A 21,764-nucleotide genomic window follows, 5' to 3' on the forward strand; every position below is an offset into this window, starting at 1 on the left:
GAGCTTGGGTTCAATCACTGGTCAGGGAACTAAGATTCCACAAGCCGTGCAGCGCGGGCAAAAACAAAAGACAGGTAAATCTAATATTTGGTATCAAATTTTATCTTTTTACTATTATTTCAAAAAATCAACTTAAAGTTTCAAGAATTATTTAAATTCATACCTGACAATCTACCTTCCAATCAGAATGAAAGTTCCAGGAGAACAGGAATCTTATGTCTTATTCCAATGCTGAGGACATAGTAGGCACTCTATGTGAATAAACAAATGGAAATTTATAGTTTCAAGGCTTTTGAAAGAGATTGCCAAAATGTCCCCTAAAATTGTAGTACCAATTCACATTCCATTCACCAAGAATATGACAGGCCTTATTTCCCCACAATGCTGCCAATACTGACAATTGTTTTAACTATTGATACTATGAAAGGTGATACTCAGCATTTCGTAGTTTTTACCTGTATTTTTTTTTTTTTTTTTTGCGGTACGCGGGCCTCTCACTGTTATGGCCTCTCCCGTTGCGGAGCACAGGCTCCGGACGCGCAGGCTCAGCGGCCATGGCTCACGGGCCTAGCCACTCCGCAGCATGTGGGATCTTCCCGGACCGGGGCAAGAACCCGTGTCCCCTGCATCGGCAGGCGGACTCTCAACCACTGCGCCACCAGGGAAGCCCTACCTGTACTTTTTATAACTAATGATGTTCAGCACTTTTCATGCTTTATTAGCCATCTATATTTTTATTTTTTGGAATTACATTTTAATGTATTGTGCCCATTTTTCAGACGGTCTTTTTTCTTATCAACTGAAATGAGCTCTTCAATTATTGGACATCAAAACCCTGTCATATGTTGCAAACATTTTCATCTTCTGCCATACAAAAATTAAAAACATGCAAATTTCCTTTATTGCTGCTTTAAATCATTCTGCAAACCACATCATACTCAATATATAATGAATTCCTGATTATATGTGCATAAGGAAATGTACTAAGTATTATGTGTGTGGGTACCAAATAAAAAACCCCCAAACATCCTATTTTCAGGGATATTACAATGATGAAAGGGTGTTGGGCATGCTTATAAGGGAGTAAGCGCAGTAACTGCTGTAATAGTGGTAGTTTGCTGTGTTCTTATGAGGGAGAGAGTATCTCCTCCTTGAGATTCACATAAGCTTTAAGGAAGTTAAAAAATGAATTAGGCAGAGAGGTAGGATTTGAAGGGATGGAGGTGTAGGAAACAGAAAAACAAACAAACAATGCACGTTCAGGAAACAGCGAATAATCCAGTGTGGGTTGGACAATTTTGAAGGAGAATAATATTTGTAAAAGTAAACCTGCTGAACTGTTTTCTGAATACTTTCCTTCCATTATGTGGTCTGTAGCTGAATTCCCTTAGTCCAGAAGCTTACTAAGTATATTACAATCCTTGGAAAATGAAGCAGAAGCTGCACAAAAGGTGATTTTCATTATCATACCTCTGAACACTGTACTTTCCCGCTTTGGGTTACACACAACTAAACTGGTTGACTAATGCTATATAATTTAAAAGCATGGTCTGCACTTCTCTTTGAGTTTTCTAATCTTATCAGAGTAGATGATATTAAAGGTCCCTTCAGGGTTAAAACTTCTACAGAAATCATAGATTCCAGGAAGTACTCAATCTTATTTTGATTCCAGATAAACATTCTTAGCTTACCTTACACCCTAAATATGGGGAACTCACTGTGAAGGCCTCGGCATAGGCAGCTTCAAAGATGCAAAGCACACTATTCTAACATTATATACACTGTATGTAGAATGGGTCATCTTTGCACAGTAAGATAAAGCGTGGCATTACTGATGTTGATTTTCTCATTCATAAATATGGAAAACTTAAAATATAACCTGAGGGTTTAGTCCCCCCCCAAGCTCATTTAAACCAGACATGTGCAAAAATATTCTGTGAATTGCGTTCTAGGTTCTAATAACCAAATAACTTATGGGATCCAGGCTTATGAGTAAATGTTATATAGTCAGCACAGAATAATGTAAATACGGTTTTAAAAAGTGTAAAGCCCTACATATTCTTAAAAGTTGTGAGTGAAAAAAACAAAGTATACATATTTAGCTAACCTCAGATTGAGTAAGTTAGTAAATTATTTAGATCAGAAAAGAATAATTAAGTTGATGACACAAATTCAAACTCAAGTAGTTTTGACTGTTAAGGTAATAGTCTATCATTTGAAACCTTAGCAGCAAACATAAGATACACATAGGTTAAACACATTTTTCCTATCTGTTAAATATATATGCATATAAATACATTCATATCCTTCAGTAAACTGAAAGAGCACAAAACTAGAGAACAGATCCTTTCCATATTCAACTTATTTGACCTGAAAATAACATTCTTTCCAGCTTTCAACATACATACTAATTTCTTACTTAGCCTTTACACAATTCAACCTGTATTATTTCAGTGTTAATACTAGTTGCATTAATTTATTAAACAGGGACATCATTATAAGGGGACTTAGGAATTTGTTCTCGGGCAGAAAATGTGAACTGAACAGTGATTTCATCACCTTAAACGGAATTGTTCCTTAGCATCCCTTAATGATAATGTATGGCAGATCATTAACCATAAAGTACATTCTGGGACTTAAAGGACATAAATGTAGTTCAAAGTCCTTTGACAAAATCATACCATTCTCATCACCTTTGAAAATAAACACTTAGAATTCTTGTATACACCTTAGATCCTGTTTGAACATTCCGTTCAATTTATTGGAATTTTTAAAAAAAATGCTGCATTATAAATACAATACAGAATGAAGAAAAAAGGCTGAATTTTATTTAAAGCAATTATCAGTTTAATAGCATCAGTAAAAAATGGTACTTTTAGTCATGGCATGAAATACACATAAAATCTAGCTATTTTCCAATTATTTTTTGAGCATTTTCAAGCTGGAAAATACATTATAAAAAACTGAAAGATGCTGCCTCGTTTACTCATTGAGTGCTTTTGACACTGTAAAAATAAGAGAGAGTTTCATACCACAGTTATAACCACTGGGACTCAAGAATCATTAAATGATAAGATTGAAAAGAGTCAGATGACTCATTTGTCCAAAATTTGTAAAATTCCTTCTGTTTCCCAATAAAACAGTTAAACCGAAACCACGAATTTTCTCTAAAGTGTGTCAACATGTGTGCTCTCTTGGCTAGATGTTTGCTAGAGATTAGCAGGAATAGCTATTGTCTTCTGGCAAAGAGGTAAAACCAAACTGCCTAACTCTGTCAGCTGGGTTGCCCTCTACTGGACTATGCAAGGTAATAAAGCCAGAAGGTCAATGCAACTTTGTTTCACAAGGTAACACTGTAGATAGAAATGTAAATGAGAAAAGGCAAAACACATACCTCAAACAAATTGCACTCCCCTGAATAAGCCCCAAAAGATTCCTTTAGTAAATTGACTTTTAAGGGGGGGGGCGGGAATCAGCAGAGTGCTAATTTTTCAAGTAAACAGTTTCAGTCATTTTGAGAATGGTACAAAAGCAGCTTTATATAATCTTAGTCTCCTTTTCAACACTTTGGAGGCAGCTCTGGAGCAATAGTTGTAGTAATGGGTAAACCCTAATGTCAATCTTTTATGCTGATTTGTGTTTTAATACAAATCACATTTTTGTGAGTCCATCTACTCTGTGGATATTTTAAATGTATAGACATGGGTCACAGTAGGTGCATGCTGAAGAGATCACATCCACAAGTCTCTTGCCACAAGATCAAAACTTTTCAGAGCTGTTTGCTTTGTGAAGATTCATTTTAAGTTATCAATATCTTTTCCTCTGTAGCTCATCCCCATGCCTGAGATTTGCAGTAATGCAGGACCAGTTTACCATCACTGCCAAAACACTACAAAAAGAAAAACGGCAATGAATTAAACTCAATTTTTGTTATTCTTAGATGAAACTAAGAAAAAAAATGTTATACTGATCATAAACATCCTCATACATGTACATGTATCTATAAGGCTAGTTCTTTCAACAGATGCAAGCTACTATTGGACACATTAGTAATCATAAATGTTTAATAAAACTTGTCCTTTAAGCACCTTAAGCATAGATAAGCAGACATTTTAACCTTGTCCCTTCTCTACATCTGACTATAATGTATGTACTATTTTCTAGTAATGGTGCTGTAAGAATGCTGAATAAAGTCATTCCTACATAGTCTCCTTTTCAATTTCTTGGAGGGAGATCTGGATTACTGATTATAAAAACAATGTAGAAGATACTACATGTAGGTAAAAAAGGAGATCTTACTTTCTGGTCATATTTCATAGTCATCTTCTGTTTGTGTTATTCATTATTTAATTCTTCAATCACTGTATATTGAGATCCAACTAAGTTCAAGGTGTTAGAGATATAACAGAGAACAAGAAAGTAATCTCTTTTCTTGATAGACAATTAAGAATGGCTTATCATCTCTTTAAATGATGTGAGTTAATGATCATACTATACACAGATGAGCATATTCCATGAAGAAAATAAAGCAGTAATGTTTTACCTCATAGAGGGTTCCAACTTCCTGGTCTGGGGAGGGGGCAAAGGACTGATTCACATAAATAAACTGCAAGAAAGAAGAAAATTATGGTGATTCAGTTTTAATGGTATCCAGATTAATCTGCATTTTTCTGGGTGCCAATCAGCCAGCTATTTCAAATTATTTGTCTCCAGAACTGAAGAAAACTTCCCTAAACCCCTTCTTTCTAATTCTCATAAATTAGTCAATTAGTGAGATCTTTATGAAGAGCATGTCTTTCCTCTGGAGGAATAACAAAATTTTTGTTCCCAGCTTTTTATAACTAAGAAACTTTTGTTTTTACAAACAGCTTTTGAAGGTTTATCCAAGAAATTACATTAGTAAAAATATCAAGTTTCTCATTTATTCATAATTAAAGACAGAATTTCTCCTAACAAAATTTTACACACACAGCCTCAAATAAAAACATCTAATAATTGAGATAGTTGGTGCATTTTTCTTGAGTAAATGACATGCATGGTTGGATTTTTTTGACCATTACCACCTCTGAAAACTCTCAGAAGTACTGAATTTCAGGCTGGGTGAGACCTCTGTAAAGTCACTTGCAGCCAAATGAAGTAGCAAAAATGTCGCATAATTGAAACCTAATGTCCTTACAACCTTGTTTATTAAAGGATTCATTGTTCAATGTTTCAGTTTAGTCTGTTTCTACTGAAACATTTTTAGTACTTAAAAAATTCCTGAAGATACTGAAACAAAAGATCACAGTGTCCAAGTGACTTCTGATAGTTCTCTTTTTAGAAAACAAAACATTACTTGCAGGTTAACATATTCAATTTTCCTTGTCTACAATCAAATTTTAAGACAAATTTCCTGGGCTTCACATAGACCTTAAAAATATCTATCAGAATAGTTAGGTGATAGATACTATTTGGGACACCAGCTAGAACAAGAATAAATATCACTTATATTTCTCCTTCAGGCAATACAGTGTGGTAATTAAGAGTAGGGGCTCTACTGAGATCTAGGTTTGAATTTTGGCTATAAATACAAATAACTTTTCTCAAACTGTGTCCTTGTTTGTAAATACAGAAAATAACAGGACCTATACTTCTTGAAGCTGCTGGGAAAAATAAAATGAGACAGTACACATCAAGTGTAAGTGCTTGATATACGTACTCAATAGACATTAGTTAGACTTATTAAATTATTTAAAAATAGTTCATGCTGGTGGCGCTTCCCTGGTGGCGCAGTGGTTGACAGTCTGCCTGCCGATGCAGGGGACACGGGTTCGTGCCCCGGTCCGGGAGGATCCCACATGCCACAGAGCGGCTGGGCCCGTGAGCCATGGCTGCTGAGCATGCGTGTCCGGAGTCTGTGCTCCGCAACAGGAGAGGCCACAACAGTGAGAGGCCCGCGTACCACAAAAAAAAAAAAAGTTCATGCTTACATATCAACTCATTATTAAGGCTGAGTAAGGTTCTAACATAATTTCAGAAACAACAGAAATCAGTGTGCATTTTAATGTGAATTTCCTGTGATAAGGATATAATAATTTGTGTTTAGCTCCTGACAGTTTAACTATGAGTGAACATAGATTTTACTCTTTGGAACGTTTTAAATTAGGAAAAGGGCTCTGGACAACAATTTAGTTTATTTCAGCAAACAATCCCTGAGTGTCTATTATGTGCTAGGAAATGCACAAGGTGTGGAATTATGAAGATTAATATGATCTCTCCTCTCAATAAGCAAACATACCTGAATAGATAAGAATATAGATGGGGAAAATGCACCTGACAAGGTCTGTAGCACAAAGATGGGGCATTAGTTTAGCCTAGCCTTTTGGTCAGGAGAGGCTTTCTGGAAAAAAAAAAATGAGGAACAAATTAGGACTTAACTAGGTGCAGAGAGTAATAATTAGGACTCTGCAGGCAAAAGAAACAAAAATAAGATGTGAGTGTTGAGGGGACAGTACAGCAGATACAGTAGAGAACTATAAGAACCTGATGTAATTCTGTAACAGGAGTTAGCAACTGAAAGTGACTTTAATTTAAAAAAAGTAATTAAGGTAGTTTAAATGGAAGTTCCATGGAGGTAAAAATACAATCTTTAGCTAAATGCTAGAGCTTAGGAGGATAAAATTTTAAAGAATAATGATTTCTTTTTAAATCACCAGTCTTTATATAGATGTCTCTTTAGTTATTTTGGTTGTTATAAACTTGAGATTTTGTAGGGAGGGTTCATGGGAACAGCATTCTCTTGAGTTCTTGCACACTGCTAACAGTTTTGTGCCCTGATTAAATATCAGTTTTGTAGTATGTAAAATCCTTATCTCACACTTTCTTTGTATCTTTGCTGCTCAACTTTGACAGTAACCTAATTTCCTAAGCGCTGTCCTTTTTCCCCTAGATGTCCAAAGGATTTTTCTTTTTATTTCACATCCAGTAATCTTACCAGAATGTGTCTCGGTGATTATTACACTGGGTTGGTATTCTCAGGATCTTGGTACATTTTTTTAATACGTAGTTTCAAATCTTTTTAGAAGAAATTTCCCTTGAATTATAATTTTAAGTATTTGTTTTGTTCCTTTGCTTTGGTTTTCTTCTTCAGGGACTCCTATTTCTATGTTTACTCTCCTTTGTTTATACTCAGTATTTGTCATTTTCTCAAATTCTTTCTACATTTCATTCTACCTCCCGTCCCATCCCCGAGCCTGAGCAACCAGATGCTGTTTAACATTTTTTTTAAGTTAAAAAAATTTTTATACAACTTTTAAAGGTTACTTTCCATTTACAGTTATTACTAAATATTGGCTATGTTCCCCATGTTGTACAACACATCCCTCAGCCTATCTTGCATCCTTCAGTCTGTATATCCCACTCCTCCACCCCCCTATTGTCCCCCCGCCTCCAAACTGGAAACCACTAGTTTGTTCCCTACATCTGTGAGTCTGCTTCTTTTCTGTTATATTCACTAGTTTGTTGTATTTTTTAGATTCCGTGTAAAGTTATATCACACAGTATATGTCTTTCTCTAACTCATTTCACTTAGCATAAGGCCCTCCAAGTCCATCTATGTTGCTGCAAACGGCAAAATTTCTTTCTTTTTTATGGCTGAGTAGTATTCCATTGTGCGCGCGCGCGCACGCGTGTGTGTGTGTGTGTACGTACACATCTTCTATGCATTTATCTGTTGATGGATACTTAAGTTGCTTCCATATCTTGGCAGCTGTAAATAATGCTGCTATGAACACAGGGGTGCACATATCTTTTCAAACAAGTTTTTTTGTTTTCTTCAGATGTATACCCAGGAGTGGAATTGCTGGGTCATAAGGTACTTCTATCTTTAGTTTTTTGAGAAACCTCCATATTGTTTTCCACAGTGGCTGCACCAATTTACATTCCTACCAACAGTATACAAGGGTTCCCTTTTCTCCACATCCTTGCCAACATTTGTTATTTGTGTTCTTTTTGATGACAGCCATTCTGACAGGTGTGAGGTGATAGCTCACTGTGGTTCTGATTTGCATTTCCCTGATGATTACTGATGTTGAGGATCTTTTCATGTGCCTGTTGGCCATCTGCACTTCCTCTTTGGAAAAATGTCTTTTCAGTTCTTCTGCCCACCTTACAATTGGGTTGTTTGTTTTTTTGATGTTGAGTTGTATGAGCTGTTTATATATGTTGGATATCAATCCCTTATTGGTTATACCGTTTGCAAATATATTCTCCCATTCAGTAGGTTGTATTTTTGTTTTGTGGATGGTTTCCTTTGCTATGCAAAAGCTTTTAAGTTTAATTAGGTCCCATTTGTTTGTTTTTGCTTTTATTTCCTTTATTCTAGAAGACTGACCCAAAAAAATATTGCTGCAATTTATGTCAAAGAGTGTTCTGCCTATGTTTTCCTCTAGGAATTTTATAGTATCCGGTCTTACATTTAGGTCTTTAATATATTTTAAGTTTATTTTTGTGTATGGTGTTAGTGAATGTTCTAATTTCATTCTTTTACATGTAGCTGTCCAGTTTTCCCAGCACCACCTACTGAAGACACTGTCTTTTCTCCATTGTATATTCTTGTCCCCTTTGTAGTAGACTGCTTGACATAAGTGCGTGGGTTTATTTCTGGGCTCTCTATCCTGTTCCATTGATCTATGTATCTGTTTTTGTGCAATACCATACTGTTTTGACGACTGTAGCTTCACAGTATAGTCTGAAGGCAGGGAGTGTGATTCCTCCAGCTCTGTTCTTCTTTCTCAAGATTGTTTTGGCTATTCAGGGTCTTTTATGTTTCCATACAGAATTTTAAAATATTTGTTTTAGTTCTGTGAAAAATGCCATTGGAAATTTTACAGAGATTGCATTGAATCTGTAGATTGCCTTGGGTAGCATAGTCATTTTAACAACACTGATTATTCCAATCCAAGAACACAGTATATCTTTCTGTTTGTGTTGTCTTCAATTTCTTTCATTGGTTTCTTATAGTTTTCAGAGTATATGTCTTTTACCTCCTTAGGTATGTTTATTCCTAGGTATATCTTTTTGATTTTGAAAATTCTCCTTTTTTCCTTCTATTTTTCTTCAGCCATGACCTGTTGTTTATTTGCTCTTATATTCCATCTAGTTTAGTCTCCATTTCTGAAATTTAACCTGTAATTCTTTTCCTGAGCTCTGTCACTTCAAGTTTTACTATTGCTGATTTATGTTGTTCTTTCATGTCTTGTATCATCTTTCTTTTGACACTTGTTTTGACATAATAAATCAGTTACTGACCTGCTTGTAGGCACATTTTTCTCTGGCATGCTTTCATTGTCTTTAGGGATGTTACTCTGTTTATTTTGCTTCCTTATAACACTGTGCAGGATTTGACCTTGATACTTCTCTGTTGCTTACTTGTATATGAAATCAGTTTTCCTCAACTTTTAGAATGAAATGAGTTAGTGTAGTTTTGCTAACTCCACAGCGCTCCCTCTACTGTTGTTTTTTGTATAGTGTTGAACAATATGGAGGTCTGCTTGCTTTCTTTATTTTTATTATTATTATTTTTTTTGTGGTACACGGGCCTCTCACTGTTGTGGCCTCTTGCGTTGTGGAACACAGGCTCCGGACACGCAGGCTCAGCGGCCATGGCTCACGGGCCCAGCCGCTCCGCAGCATGTGGGATCTTCCCAGACTGGGGCACGAACCTGCGTCCCCTGCATCGGCAGGGGGACTCTCAACCACCGCGCCACCAGGGAAGCCCCTCTTTCTTTTTTTTAACAATTAACATTTTATTTATTTATGGCTGCACTGGGTCTTCGTTGCTGCACGTGGGCTTTCTCTAGTTGCGGAGTACAGGCTCTAGGCATGCGGGCTTCAGTAGTTGTGGCGTGTGGCCTCAGCAGTTGTGGCTCACAGGCTCTAGAGTGGTGTGTTCAGTAGTTGTGGTGCATGGGCTTAGTTGCTCTGTGGCATGTGGGATCTTTCCGGACCAGGGCTCAAAGCCATGTCCCCTGCACTGGCAGGCGGATTCTTAACCACTGCACCACCAGGGAAGTGCCGGAGGTCTGCTTTCTGAGCTTTCCAGGTTGTTCCTCTCCATTTTGACCTGGTCCTTCTTTTTCCTTCCTTTCCCTGCTTAAATGTGTTTCACTTCCAGAAGTTCCTCTTCAGTGTGGGATCTTGTCTTGGAAGGGAGCCTGAGTCTGTTTTGAGAGTTCTCAGGGGCTAGACTGCTCCAGTCCCTTAAGTCCTCCTTATGCAGATATATTGTAATTGCCTGCTATTGGAGAGAATCAAACACTCTCAATTTCAGCTACTATTCTTAAATTGGCCCACTGTACTTTCCAGTGAATACCTGTTAGCTATTTCCAGGTTCTCCCTTTCTCAGTGCTATCAGATGCCAATCCTACTGTTTATTTTTTTCAGCACATTTGCTAATACGACGCAGATCCTGTGGTCATTGGTGGGTATTCCCACCAACTTGAATCTTAGGTTTCAGGATACTTGTCATCTAAGTTCTGTTATAAGTATACTGATCATGGGGTTTTGGTTTTGCTTTCTAGTTGACTACATTTTTGTGGGAATTCATGCCTTCTGACACCACTGCTATCTTCCCAGAATCCCCAGCATTACTTTTTCTTTTGACATTTATTTTGTGAAAATAAGGTAGGGTACAGCTCTATGAAGCCAGAAGATGTGAGTTCTAGTTTAATCAGGAAAAGTGACAAAAAGACTACTTTTGTTTATGTTTCCTATTGCTTAAATGGGAAGAAATAATCAGATTTGCTACAAAGCTTTAAAGTTGGACCATGTGAAATTGCTGAGTTTTTTTGGTTAAAATGATTGATTGATGGCAGTTTTACATGGTTCAACCTAATATATATTGACATCAACCAAGTCCTTTCAGATTACTGAATATAAGCAATACAAAATGTCAAAACTCTAACATTAACATAGAACACAGCATTCTTTCAACTTTTCTTCTATCCACAAATTTATAAAAGTAATGCCTTAATTACTTGGTACTCCTCTGGTTACCTACCTCTCCAACTCTTCATGGTAGACCGTTAGTAGAGATAACCTCTGCTCATTTCTCTTAAGTGTATGTCCTCATTACCCTAACTTTTCCATTTAGGCTTGGACTCTAGGCAAGGTCCTCTGCTCCTCAGGTTTTAGCTACCATATGCAAGTGGATGACACTATAATATCCTTGCCCATCTCTGAAATTTAATTAAATTCTATACGGCACTCTTATAAAACAGATCTTTTCTCATTCCGAGTGATCACAAACAGAGATGTTCACCTGTAAAACTCAAAAATCCCCATCACTTTCCCCTTACAACTTCCTTTGGAGGAATCCCTGGTTCTATGCTATCCTTACCTCAAATAACTTCTAGTGATTAACCTATCTTGCACTTACTTTTGTACCCATGACATGACACTTTTGTGAAAGCCACTTACGACCAAAATCTTAGATCAGAGTCATTTCCACCTCTTCATTGACAAAAAGAAATAAATTCCAACACACCTCACTTTCATAAATAATAAATTCCAACACACCTCACTTTCATAAATAATCACCCAATCCTTACACATAACTGTATTTAAAAAATACTTAGTGATTCTTCAATTATCTATCCACATATACATTACCTGAGTTAACAATGACCAAGATTGTGGTCTGAAGATAAAGGCGTTCTATATATTAACATAACATGTGACAAAATGTCAAATACATGTAGACATTTAAATTTCTGTGGCCAAATACCAAATTAAGGGGCTTCCCTGGTAGCGCAGTGGTCGAGAGTCCGCCTGCCGATGCAGGGGGCAAGGGTTCGTGCCCTGGTCCGGGAAGATCCCACATGCCGCGGAGCGGCTGGGCCTGTGAGCCATGGCCACTGAGTCTGCGCATCTGGAGCCTGTGCTCCGCAACAGGAGAGGCCACAACAGTGAGAGGCCCACATACCGCAAAAAAAAAACCAAAAACACAAAAAAACAAATTAAAAACCTGTGGCATTTAAATTTTTAATCCTAACAACTCACCGTGAAATGCTTAACATGTATCATAATATGAAATAAGTACACCTGAACCTTAAAAATGAGGTGGTTGGGGCGCCCACACTGCACAGTCAAAAATCTGTGTATACAAGGCAGATTCAACCAACTGCAGGTTGTGTAGTAGTATAGTATGTATTTACTAAAAAAATCCACGGATAAGTGGACTGCTGCAGTTCAAACTCATGTTGTTCAAGGGTCAACTGTATACCTCTTAGTTCTTCCACAGCACATGGCAAAGGTATATTGATTACCTTGAGAATGGGAAGGAAGCAACATTAATACCAAAACAAAGAAAACCCCAAAACTTTCTATACCGATATTCTATGATAGATCTTTCTGCATGGGCATTCAGTGACTTTTTGAGGAAAACAACCAATACGGTAGGTTAAAAAAAAAAAGTCAGTCCACATTTAAAAGCAAATCTAAAATTCATTTCTTTTCAGGGTTCTCCAGAGAATCCTTCAATAAAGCACAGAAATTCCACTAACAAAAGAAATAAAAGGACATTACTGAAGTAACATATGTGGTTCCATATATATTTCTATATACAACAGTTATTCATTGTTGCCTAGGAACTACAGTACCCCCTCCATATCTATGGGTTCTGCATCCTCCCTCAGGTTCATCCAAATGTGATGGAAAATATTTGGAGAAAAAAATTCCAGAAAGTTCCAAAAAGCAAAACTTTAATTTGCTGTGTACCAGCAACTATTTATGTAGCATTTACATTGTGTTAGGTATCATAAATGATCTAGAAATGATTTAAAGTATAAGAGAGAATGTGTACAGATTATACACAAATATGCCATTTTATATAAGGAACCTGAGCATCTGCAAAGGATGCTCCTGAAATCCCCCTTGAATACTGAGAGACAAATGTTTTGTGAATTTTTGTAGGGAAATGATCACCATTGTTTTCTTACCAACTGTTCTGAAGCCACCAGTTTAAGGAACTTTTTGATGAAGTCAATGAGTCCTTGAATGGTTCGGGTTCGCTCTACAGCCCATTTCTTTGTTTTCATTATAGGAGTGTCTCCCACAGCCTTTAGCAGGATGTCAACTGTAAAGGAAAAAGAAATACAGTTGACACAATCAAAACAGGAATTAGGGGCATCAATGTCCACACAGTCGAAAATCCACCTATAACTTTACACTCAGCCCTCTGGATCCACAGTTCTATATCGCGGATTCAACCTACAACGGATTATGTAGTATTCTAGTACGTATTTATTGATAACAGTCCATGTGTAAGTAGACCTGCTTAGTTCAAACCCATGTTGTTCAATGGTAAACTATACTAACAAGTACACTGAAACATCTAAAGAGAATGTGATATAAAATACTTCAGAAAAGTTAAGCCTTCAATCAACATACAGTTTATGTATTTATGACACTGGAGGTATGCCTGAGATGATAAATGGAAGATATGAAAAGATTCACTTAGAAGAATTTCACCTTCATCAAAACATGTATTTTTATTGAAAAAAAAAAAGGTAAACCTAAATTTCCAACAAAGATGTTTAGCGGAGATTGGTTAAGTAAAGGATATTATACTCTATGGTAGGATGTATATACTGTAGTGAAGATATAAAGCACACACTCTGAACTCCCTGAGTTCAAAATCCTGGCTCTGCCACTTGCTAGGTATGTACACATATATATAGATAAGCTCTTTAATCTCTCTGTACCACAGTTTCTTCACTTGTAAAATGAGGATAATAGCAGCAACCTGATAAGACTGTTATGAAGATTAAGTGAATACATAAAAGTGTTTAGAACAGTACCAGATCATAACTCACTTATTAAACCTTAAGATAATTAAGCTACCATTAAAGATACTATAAAAGCATATTTAATAGTATGAAAAAATTATCAAAAAATACTAAATATAAAGCAGCGTAAGATTTCAATTTCATTAAAACCATCACAGGCACATATTCACATAAATGTGGAATATGCGCCAAAATGATATTTCCCAGTAGGGATATTATAGGTGATAATCACTTGATTTTACTTGTGCTTTTTGTAACCACCAAGTTTTCTACAATAAACTTTTAAATAAAGGAAAACAATAAAAATTATTAAAAAGAAAATACAAAAACTAGGGGCCAAAAAGGTTTCTGAGAAATCAAAGGTTTCAATAATTCAAAATACAAAGATGCAAACAGAAAGACTATGAATCTATCTCCTGAAGTTACCTCATTAAAAAGAATTAGAAAATATAAAGAACAACCAAATGGAACTGAAGAATACAATAACTGAAGAGAAAAGTGCACTAGAAGGAATCAACATTAAACTAAATGAGGCAGAAGAATGTATTAGTTCTTCTGACAAAATACTGAAAATCACTGCCATCAAACAGAATAAAGAAAATAGAATGAAAAGAAATGAGGACAGTTTAAGAGACTTCTGGGACAACATCAAATGTGGTAATATTCACATTATATCCCAGAAGGAGAAGAGAGAGAGATCGGGCCTGAGAAAATACTTGAAGAGATAACAGCTGAAAATTTCCCTAACCTAGGGAAGCAGTCACCCAAGTCCAGGAAGTGCAGAGTCTCATACAGGATTGACCCACAGAGAAATACACCATGACACATTGTAATCAAAATGACAAAAATTAAAGGTAAAGAGAAAATATGAAAAGCAATATACAAGGGAACTCCCATTAGGCTATCAGCTGATTTTTCAGCAGAAACTCTTCATGTCAGAAGGGAGTGGCATGATATACTTAAAGTGATGAAAGAGAAAAACTTACAACCAAGAACACTCTACCCACCAAGGCTCTTGTTCAGATTTGATGGAGAAATCAAAAGCTTTACAGACAAGCAAAAGCTAGAAGAATTCAGCACCACCAAACCAGCTTTATAACAAATGCTAAAAGAACTTCTGTAGGTGGAAAATAAAAGGCCACAACTAGAAATGAGAAAATTATGATATGGAAAAGCTCACTGGTAAAGGCAAACATATAATAAAGGCAGGAAATCAGCCACGCACAAAGCTAGTAGGGAAGTTAAAAGACAAAATTCGTAAAATCATCTATATCTATAATAGTCAGTTAAAGGATACACAAAACAATTAGATGTAAAATATAGTATCAAAACAGTAATCATGATAGGAGAAGAGTACAAATGCAGCGTATCTAAAGTGCATTTGAAATTAAGAGATCAGCAACTTAAAACAAGCACGTACAGATATAGGCTCCTATATAAAAACCTCATGTTAACTGCAAAACAAAAATCTATAATAGATACACACACAAAAAAGAAAAATGAATCCAAACATAATACTAAAGACAGTTGTCAAATCATAAGAGAAGAGAATAAAAGGGGGAAAAAAGACCTACAAAGATAAATCCAAAATAATTAACAAAATGGCAATAGGAACATACATATCGATAATTACCTTAAGTGAAAACAGACTAAATGCTCCAACCAAAGACAGACTGGCTGAATGGATACAAAAACAAGACCCATATATTTGCTGCCTACCAGAGACACATTTCGGACCTAGACACACATACAGACAGAAAGTGTGGAGATGGAAAAAAGGTATTCCACACAAATGGAACTCCAAAGAAAGCCGCAGTTGCAATACTTATATCAGACAAAATAGACTTTTAAATAAAGACTGTTACAAGAGACAAAGAAGGACACTATATAATAATGAAAGGATCAATCGAAGAAGATATAACAATTGTAAATATATATGCACCCAACACAGGAGCACCTCAATATATAAGGCAAATGTTAACAAACATAAAAGGAGTAACTGACAGTAACACAACAATAGTGGGGGACTTTAACACCCCACTTACATCAATGGACAGATTATCCAGACAGAAAATCAATAAGGAAATACAGGCCTTAAACAACACATTAGGTTAGACAGTTTTAACTGATAGTTATAGAGCATTCCAACCGAAAGCAGCAGAATACACATTCTTTTCAAGTACACATGGAACATTCTCTAGGATAGATCACATGCTGCAACACAAAGCTAGCTCTGGTAAATTTAAGAAAACTGAATTCATATAAAGCATCTTCTCCGACCACAACATTACAAGGCTAGAAATCAACTACTAGAAAAAAAACTGCAAAAAAACACAAACACGTGGAAGCTAAACAATATGCTACTAAACAACCAATGGCTCACTGAAGAAATCAAAGAGGTAATTAAAAATACCCAGAGACAAATGAAGCCAAACACACAATGATCTAAAACCTGTGGAACACAGCAAAAGCAGTTCTAAAAGGAAAGTTCATAGTGATACAAGTTTACCTCAGGAAAGAAGAAAAATCTCAGACAACTTAACCTTACATCTAAAGCAACTAGAGAAAGAACAAACAAAACCCAAAGTTAGTAGGAGGAAAGAAATCATAAAGATTAGAGCAGAAATAAATGAAACAGAGATGAAGAAAACAACAGAAAAGATCAAAGAAACTAAAACCTGGTTCTTTGAAAAGATAAACAAAATTGATAAACCTTTAGTCAGACTCATCAAGAAAAAAAGGGAGAGGGCCCAAATTAATAAAATCAGAAATGAAAAAGTAGGAGTTACAACAGACACCACAGAAATACAAAGGATCATAAGAGACTACTCTGAGCAACTATATGCCAATAAAATGGACAACCTAGAAGAAATGGACAAATTCTTAGAAAGCTACAATCTTCCAAGACTGAACCAGGAAGGAATAGAAAATATGAACAGACCAATTACCAATACTAAAATTGAATCAGTAATTTAAAAACTGCCAATAAACAGAAGTCCAGGACCAGATGGCTTCACAGGTGAATTTTACCAAATACTTAGAGAAGAATTAACATGTATCCTTCTGAAACTATTCCAAAAAATTTCAGAGGAAGGAACACTTTCTAACTCATTCTATGAGGCCATCATCACCCTGATACCAAAACCAGAAAAAGACATCACAAAAAAAGAAAATTGTAGGCCAGTATCACCAATGAACATAGATGCAAAAGTCCTCAACAAAATACTAGCAAACTGATCCCTACAATACATGAAAAGGATCACACATCATGATCAAGTGGGATTTATCCCAGGGATGTAAGGAGTTTTCAATATCTGCAAATCAATCAATGTGATACAAAACTACTAGAACTCTCCAATGAATTCAGTTAAGTTGTTTGACACAAAATTAATGTACAGTAATCTGTTGCATTTCCTTTTTTTTTTTTTTTTAGGCTGCACTGTGAGGGATGTGGGATCTTAGTTCCCTGGCCAGGGATCAAACTTGTGCTCCTGCACTGGGAGTGCAGAGTCTTAACCACTGGACCGGCAGGGAAGTCCCATCTGTTGCATTTCTACACACTAACAACAAAATATCAGAAAGAGAAATCAAGGAAATAATCTCATTTACCATTGCATGAAAAAGAATAAATTACCTAGGAATAAACATACCTAAGGAGGCAAAAGACCTGTATTCCAAAAACTATAAGACACTGATGAAAGAAATTGAAGACAACACAAACAGATAGAAAGATATACTGTGTTCTTGGATTGGAATAATCAGTGTTGTTAAAATGACTATGCTACCCAAGGCAATCTACAAATTCAATGCAATCTCTATAAAATTTCCAATGGCATTTTTCACAGAATTAAAACAAATATTTTAAAATTTTATATGGAAACATAAAAGACCTTGAATAGCCAAAACAATCTTGAGAAAGAAGAACAGAGCTGGAGGAATCACACTCCCTGCCTTCAGACTATACTGTGAAGCTACAGTCATCAAAACAGTACAGTACTGGCACAAAAACAGATTCATAGATCAATGGAACAGGATAGAGAGCCCAGAAATAAACCCAACGCACTTATGGTCAAGCAATCTACTACAAAGGGGACAAGAATATACAATGGAGAAAAGACAGTGTCTTCAGTAGGTGGTGCTGGGAAAACTGGACAGCTACATGTAAAAGAATGAAATTAGAACATTCACTAACACCATACACAAAAATAAACTCAAAATATATTAAAGACCTAAATGTAAGACCGGATACTATAAAATTCCTAGACGAAAACACAGGCAGAACACTCTTTGACATAAATTGCAGCAATATATATATATATATTTTTTTGGATTAGTGTCCTAGAGTTATGGAAATAAAAGTAAATGTAAACAAATGGTACCTAATGAAAGTTAAAAGCTTTGGCACAGTGAAAGAAACCATAAACAAAATGAAGAGACTGGGAGAAAATATTTGCAAATGATGCAACAGACAAGGGATTAATTTCCAAAATATACAAAGAGCTCTTACAGCTTAATATCAAAAAACAAACAACCCAAACAAAAAATGGGCAGAAGTCCTAAATAGACATTTCTCCAAAGAAGATATAGACAGCCAAAAGACACAGGAAAGATGCTTAATATTGTTAATTATTACAGAAATGCAAATCAAAACTACAATGAAATATCACCTCACGCCAGTCAGAATGGCCATCATTTAAAAGTCTACAAATAATAAATGCTGGAGAGGGTGTGGAGAAAAAGGAAGCCTCCTACACTGTTGGTGGGAATGTAAATTGCAGCCACTATGGAGAACAGTATGGAGGTTCCTTAAAAAACTAAAAACTAAAAATAGAGTTACCATAAAACCCTGCAATCCCACTCCTGGCCATATATCTGGAGAAAACCATGATCGAAAAGATATATGCACCTGAATGTTCATAGCAGTACTATTTACAATAGCCAAGGCATGGAAGAAACCTAAGTGTCCATCAACAGATGAATGGGTAAAGAGGATGTGGAATATCATTCAGCCATAAAAAGAATGAAATAATGCCACTGGCAGCAACATGGATGGACCTAGAGATCATCATATTAAGTGAAGTCAGAGAAAAACAATTACCATATGATATTACTTATATGTGGAATCTAAAAAATGGTACAAATGAACTCATTTACAAAACAGAAATAGAGTCACAAACAGAAAACAAACTTATGGGGGGGATGGGGGGATAGATTAGGAGTTTGGTATTTATATATACACACTACTATACATAAAATAGGTAAACAACAAGGACCTGCTTATAGCACAGAGAACTATACTCACTATCTTGTAATAACGTATAATGGAAAAGAATCTGATTAAGAAAATATACATATATGTATAACTGAATCACTTTGCCATACACTTGAAACTAACACAACATTGTAAATTAACTATACTTCAATTTAAAAAAATTAAAAAAAAGACATCCACAATCAAAGGAAACACTGAAAGCAGAGGTGTTCTGCTGCCCCCTAAAGTCAACTCTATTCTATTACAACCTTCCTGTCCCATTCCTTGGTATTAAAAATTGGGTCCCAATGAGGTTACTGAGATCAATTTACTGAAGTTTACCCCTGGAATGAAGCCATCTAGAACACATAATGCACAGTTTATCTTCCTACTAAAGTTTATCTTCCTTCTTCCATTTAGTAATCCTACCCTCAGTTATCTAAGCAAAAGAGATGAACTGGGAGATAGCTAAGGAGATTTTGGTTAACTCACCTTCCATACCTCCCTGTCCCTGTTCCTTCAATCCCCTGGGGCTATCAATCAGTCAACTGCAACTGGGCATTGCAAGAAAGTGAAGAAGAAAATAGTGAGTTGTACTACTGAAGAAGAGAGAGACAGCAAGAAGCTAGAGAAGGAAAAATATTTATTATGATTATAGCTGTACTTTATTATTAATTTTTTTAATTCTAAAGGTGATTTGTTTGTAGTTCTCCACTCTAGCTACACAGGAGACTCAACTGGGGGAACATGTATAAGAAAACAGATGTCTACATCAACTAAATCAGAATCTTCTGGAAATAGGGCCTCGGCACTGCTATGTTTAAAAGCTCCCTCAGGTGATCCTAAAGTGCCGCCATAACTAACAAGCTTGGTCAGCTTCAGAAATATGTAGATTAAACCAAAGGTGGAGCATATGAAATAGTTAAGCTTTTTCCATGAGAAAAGGTCCTCAAAAAAGGATGACAACTTCAGGGTAGACACTAAATAGCTAGAAAGTAAGTTTTCTATCACAGAGGCTAACTCAAATGCTCACAGAAGCCAGAAGATGAAAATTTGATTTTTAAATGATAGTTAAAAATCATAAATTGTGCAGACTCAAGAAAACATGCCATATAACCTCAGGCCATATCTGGGAATGTGGGCCTTATTTTTTAGCCACAGTATTACACAGCAATCTTCAGGGTCAAGTACGTAGTTAATTGTTGACTAAGACTGCTAGATATTAAGACAAACTCTTTGAAAGTCTGTTTCTGCTTATAGTAAATTGCAAGGGAAAAAACGGGACAACAGTACTGATTCACTTCGCTGTACAGCAGAACCTAACACAACATTGTTAATCAATTATACTCCAATAAGAAAGAAAAAGAATCTCTAAAACCCATGGGATTCATCTGAAGAACGAGTCTAGTGGTTACCTACAGAAATAATTATAGTTTTTTTGTTTATCTATTGGCGAATAATGTGGAAATGACAGAAAAGATTTCCCCCAAATGTAGAGGCAGTCTGACTTAAAAGGGGGACAGTGCTGGGAGAGACCATTATCCTCCACAGCAGCAGAAAGTGAAGATGGATGAAAGGGCATGATATCACTGAGCACAACATGAGAAAACGAATTCCTGATTTTCTCATAGGCAACTCTACATAGAGTGCTCCACTTAGGAATTACTGTATTTTACAATGGCGAATTAATTCTCAAGAAATAAAGGGTTGAGGACTAATTCTCAAGCAATAAAGGGTCCAGTTTAAGCAACGAAATGATTCATTTACAAAGATTCCAAAACAGTGTTTTTGTTTTTTTTTTAAAAAAGGCGATGCCTCTGCCTTTAGTTTTCCCTTAGCAGTCTTCATACTGGGTAAAACCCCTGTTTTTTGGTCCAAGGTGTGAATTCACACTCATTTGGTATAAAAAAGAGCGACCTAGTCGGAAGGTGTGGATGCTAATTCAGATTTGCCACAGACCATCCTTAACAGCTAAAATCATTATAAGTACTTGGAACTATCCAGATCCCACAGAGTTCCCACCTTCAAAGAGCTCTCAGTCCGGTCATTTCAAAGGAAGATAAGAGTACAGCGTAATAAATGCCGTGACATTCAAAAACTCGGTACCCCACCGCGAAGGTGCGTCCAGAGATAGCTTTCTTTCGAGGCACTTAACTCAAACGTCTTAAAAGCCTTAAAGTATACTTCCTCTCTCCTGACTGGTCAAAAACCTCGTCTGGAACCGGCCCTCCTCTAAATTTTGTTTCTTTATTAGCCGCCATCCCTATTCGAAGACAACCTCAACCTCCCGTCTCTGCCCAGAGTGAAACTGCTCTGAAAATTACTTTTCTTCTTGGTGTCACCGGCAGGTTCTTCTGTTCCCGGAGAGACTGCAGCAGAAGAAGGGGGCTCCGGAGTGGCTGTTTCTGGGGAGACCTCCGTGGGTCCTTCACCTTCAGCAGCAATTGAGGGAGGAAGCTGCAGCGAAGACTCCGGTTCCTCAGCCATCCTGCTTGGAGGGAGGTGAGGGCGGAAGTGGTGGCTCAGCGCATACAGTGGGCGGGCTTTGCGCCGAAGAGCGGCGCTAGGGAGGTGCCGGAGTAGGGGCGGGGAGAACCCAAACCACCACTGAGAGTCGGAATTGCAGGTTGGTCCTCTGCGTCGAACCTGTTGCAGTCCCCTGACCGCTGATAGATCAACTACTGTTT

At 36.6% G+C, this 21,764-nt stretch overlaps 1 protein-coding gene across 2 annotated transcripts; it reads right to left on the minus strand.

The window, feature by feature from the left end:
- Positions 1–2,739: 2,739 nt before the first annotated feature.
- On the minus strand, positions 2,740–21,755 carry ATG12 (autophagy related 12). 2 transcript variants are annotated; one of them, XM_029218192.1, is made up of 4 exons: positions 21,402–21,755; positions 12,978–13,114; positions 4,544–4,606; positions 2,740–3,889 (listed from the first exon to the last, which is right to left on the minus strand). In XM_029218192.1, the coding sequence occupies exons 1-4, from the start codon at positions 21,562–21,564 to the stop codon at positions 3,830–3,832; spliced, it is 423 nt and encodes a 140-aa protein (XP_029074025.1). In that variant the 5' UTR covers positions 21,565–21,755; the 3' UTR covers positions 2,740–3,829. The 2 variants fall into 2 exon arrangements, with proteins under 2 accessions (XP_029074025.1, XP_029074026.1); XM_029218193.1 differs by lacking the exons at positions 2,740–3,889; positions 12,978–13,114 and having other exon boundaries at positions 4,545–4,606; positions 21,402–21,673.
- Positions 21,756–21,764: the final 9 nt, after the last annotated feature.

This window comes from Monodon monoceros, unplaced genomic scaffold (assembly GCF_005190385.1).
Source record: "Monodon monoceros isolate NGI ecotype Baffin Bay Population unplaced genomic scaffold, NGI_Narwhal_1 Super_Scaffold_12, whole genome shotgun sequence".
Taxonomy (NCBI): Eukaryota; Metazoa; Chordata; class Mammalia; order Artiodactyla; family Monodontidae; genus Monodon; species Monodon monoceros.

What these genes read in the sequence shown, in the direction of transcription:
- ATG12 (XM_029218192.1), bottom strand. Translation starts at nt 21,564, where the DNA reads ATGGCTGAGGAACCGGAGTCTTCGCTGCAGCTTCCTCCCTCAATTGCT. An exon ending in CGGTGACACCAAGAAGAAAA is followed by an intron (nt 13,115 to 21,401) that starts GTAATTTTCAGA and finishes TTTCCTTTACAG; the next exon opens with TTGACATCCTGCTAAAGGCT. An exon ending in AAGTTGGAACCCTCTATGAG is followed by an intron (nt 3,890 to 4,543) that starts GTAAAACATTAC and finishes TTCTTTTTGTAG; the next exon opens with TGTTTTGGCAGTGATGGTAA.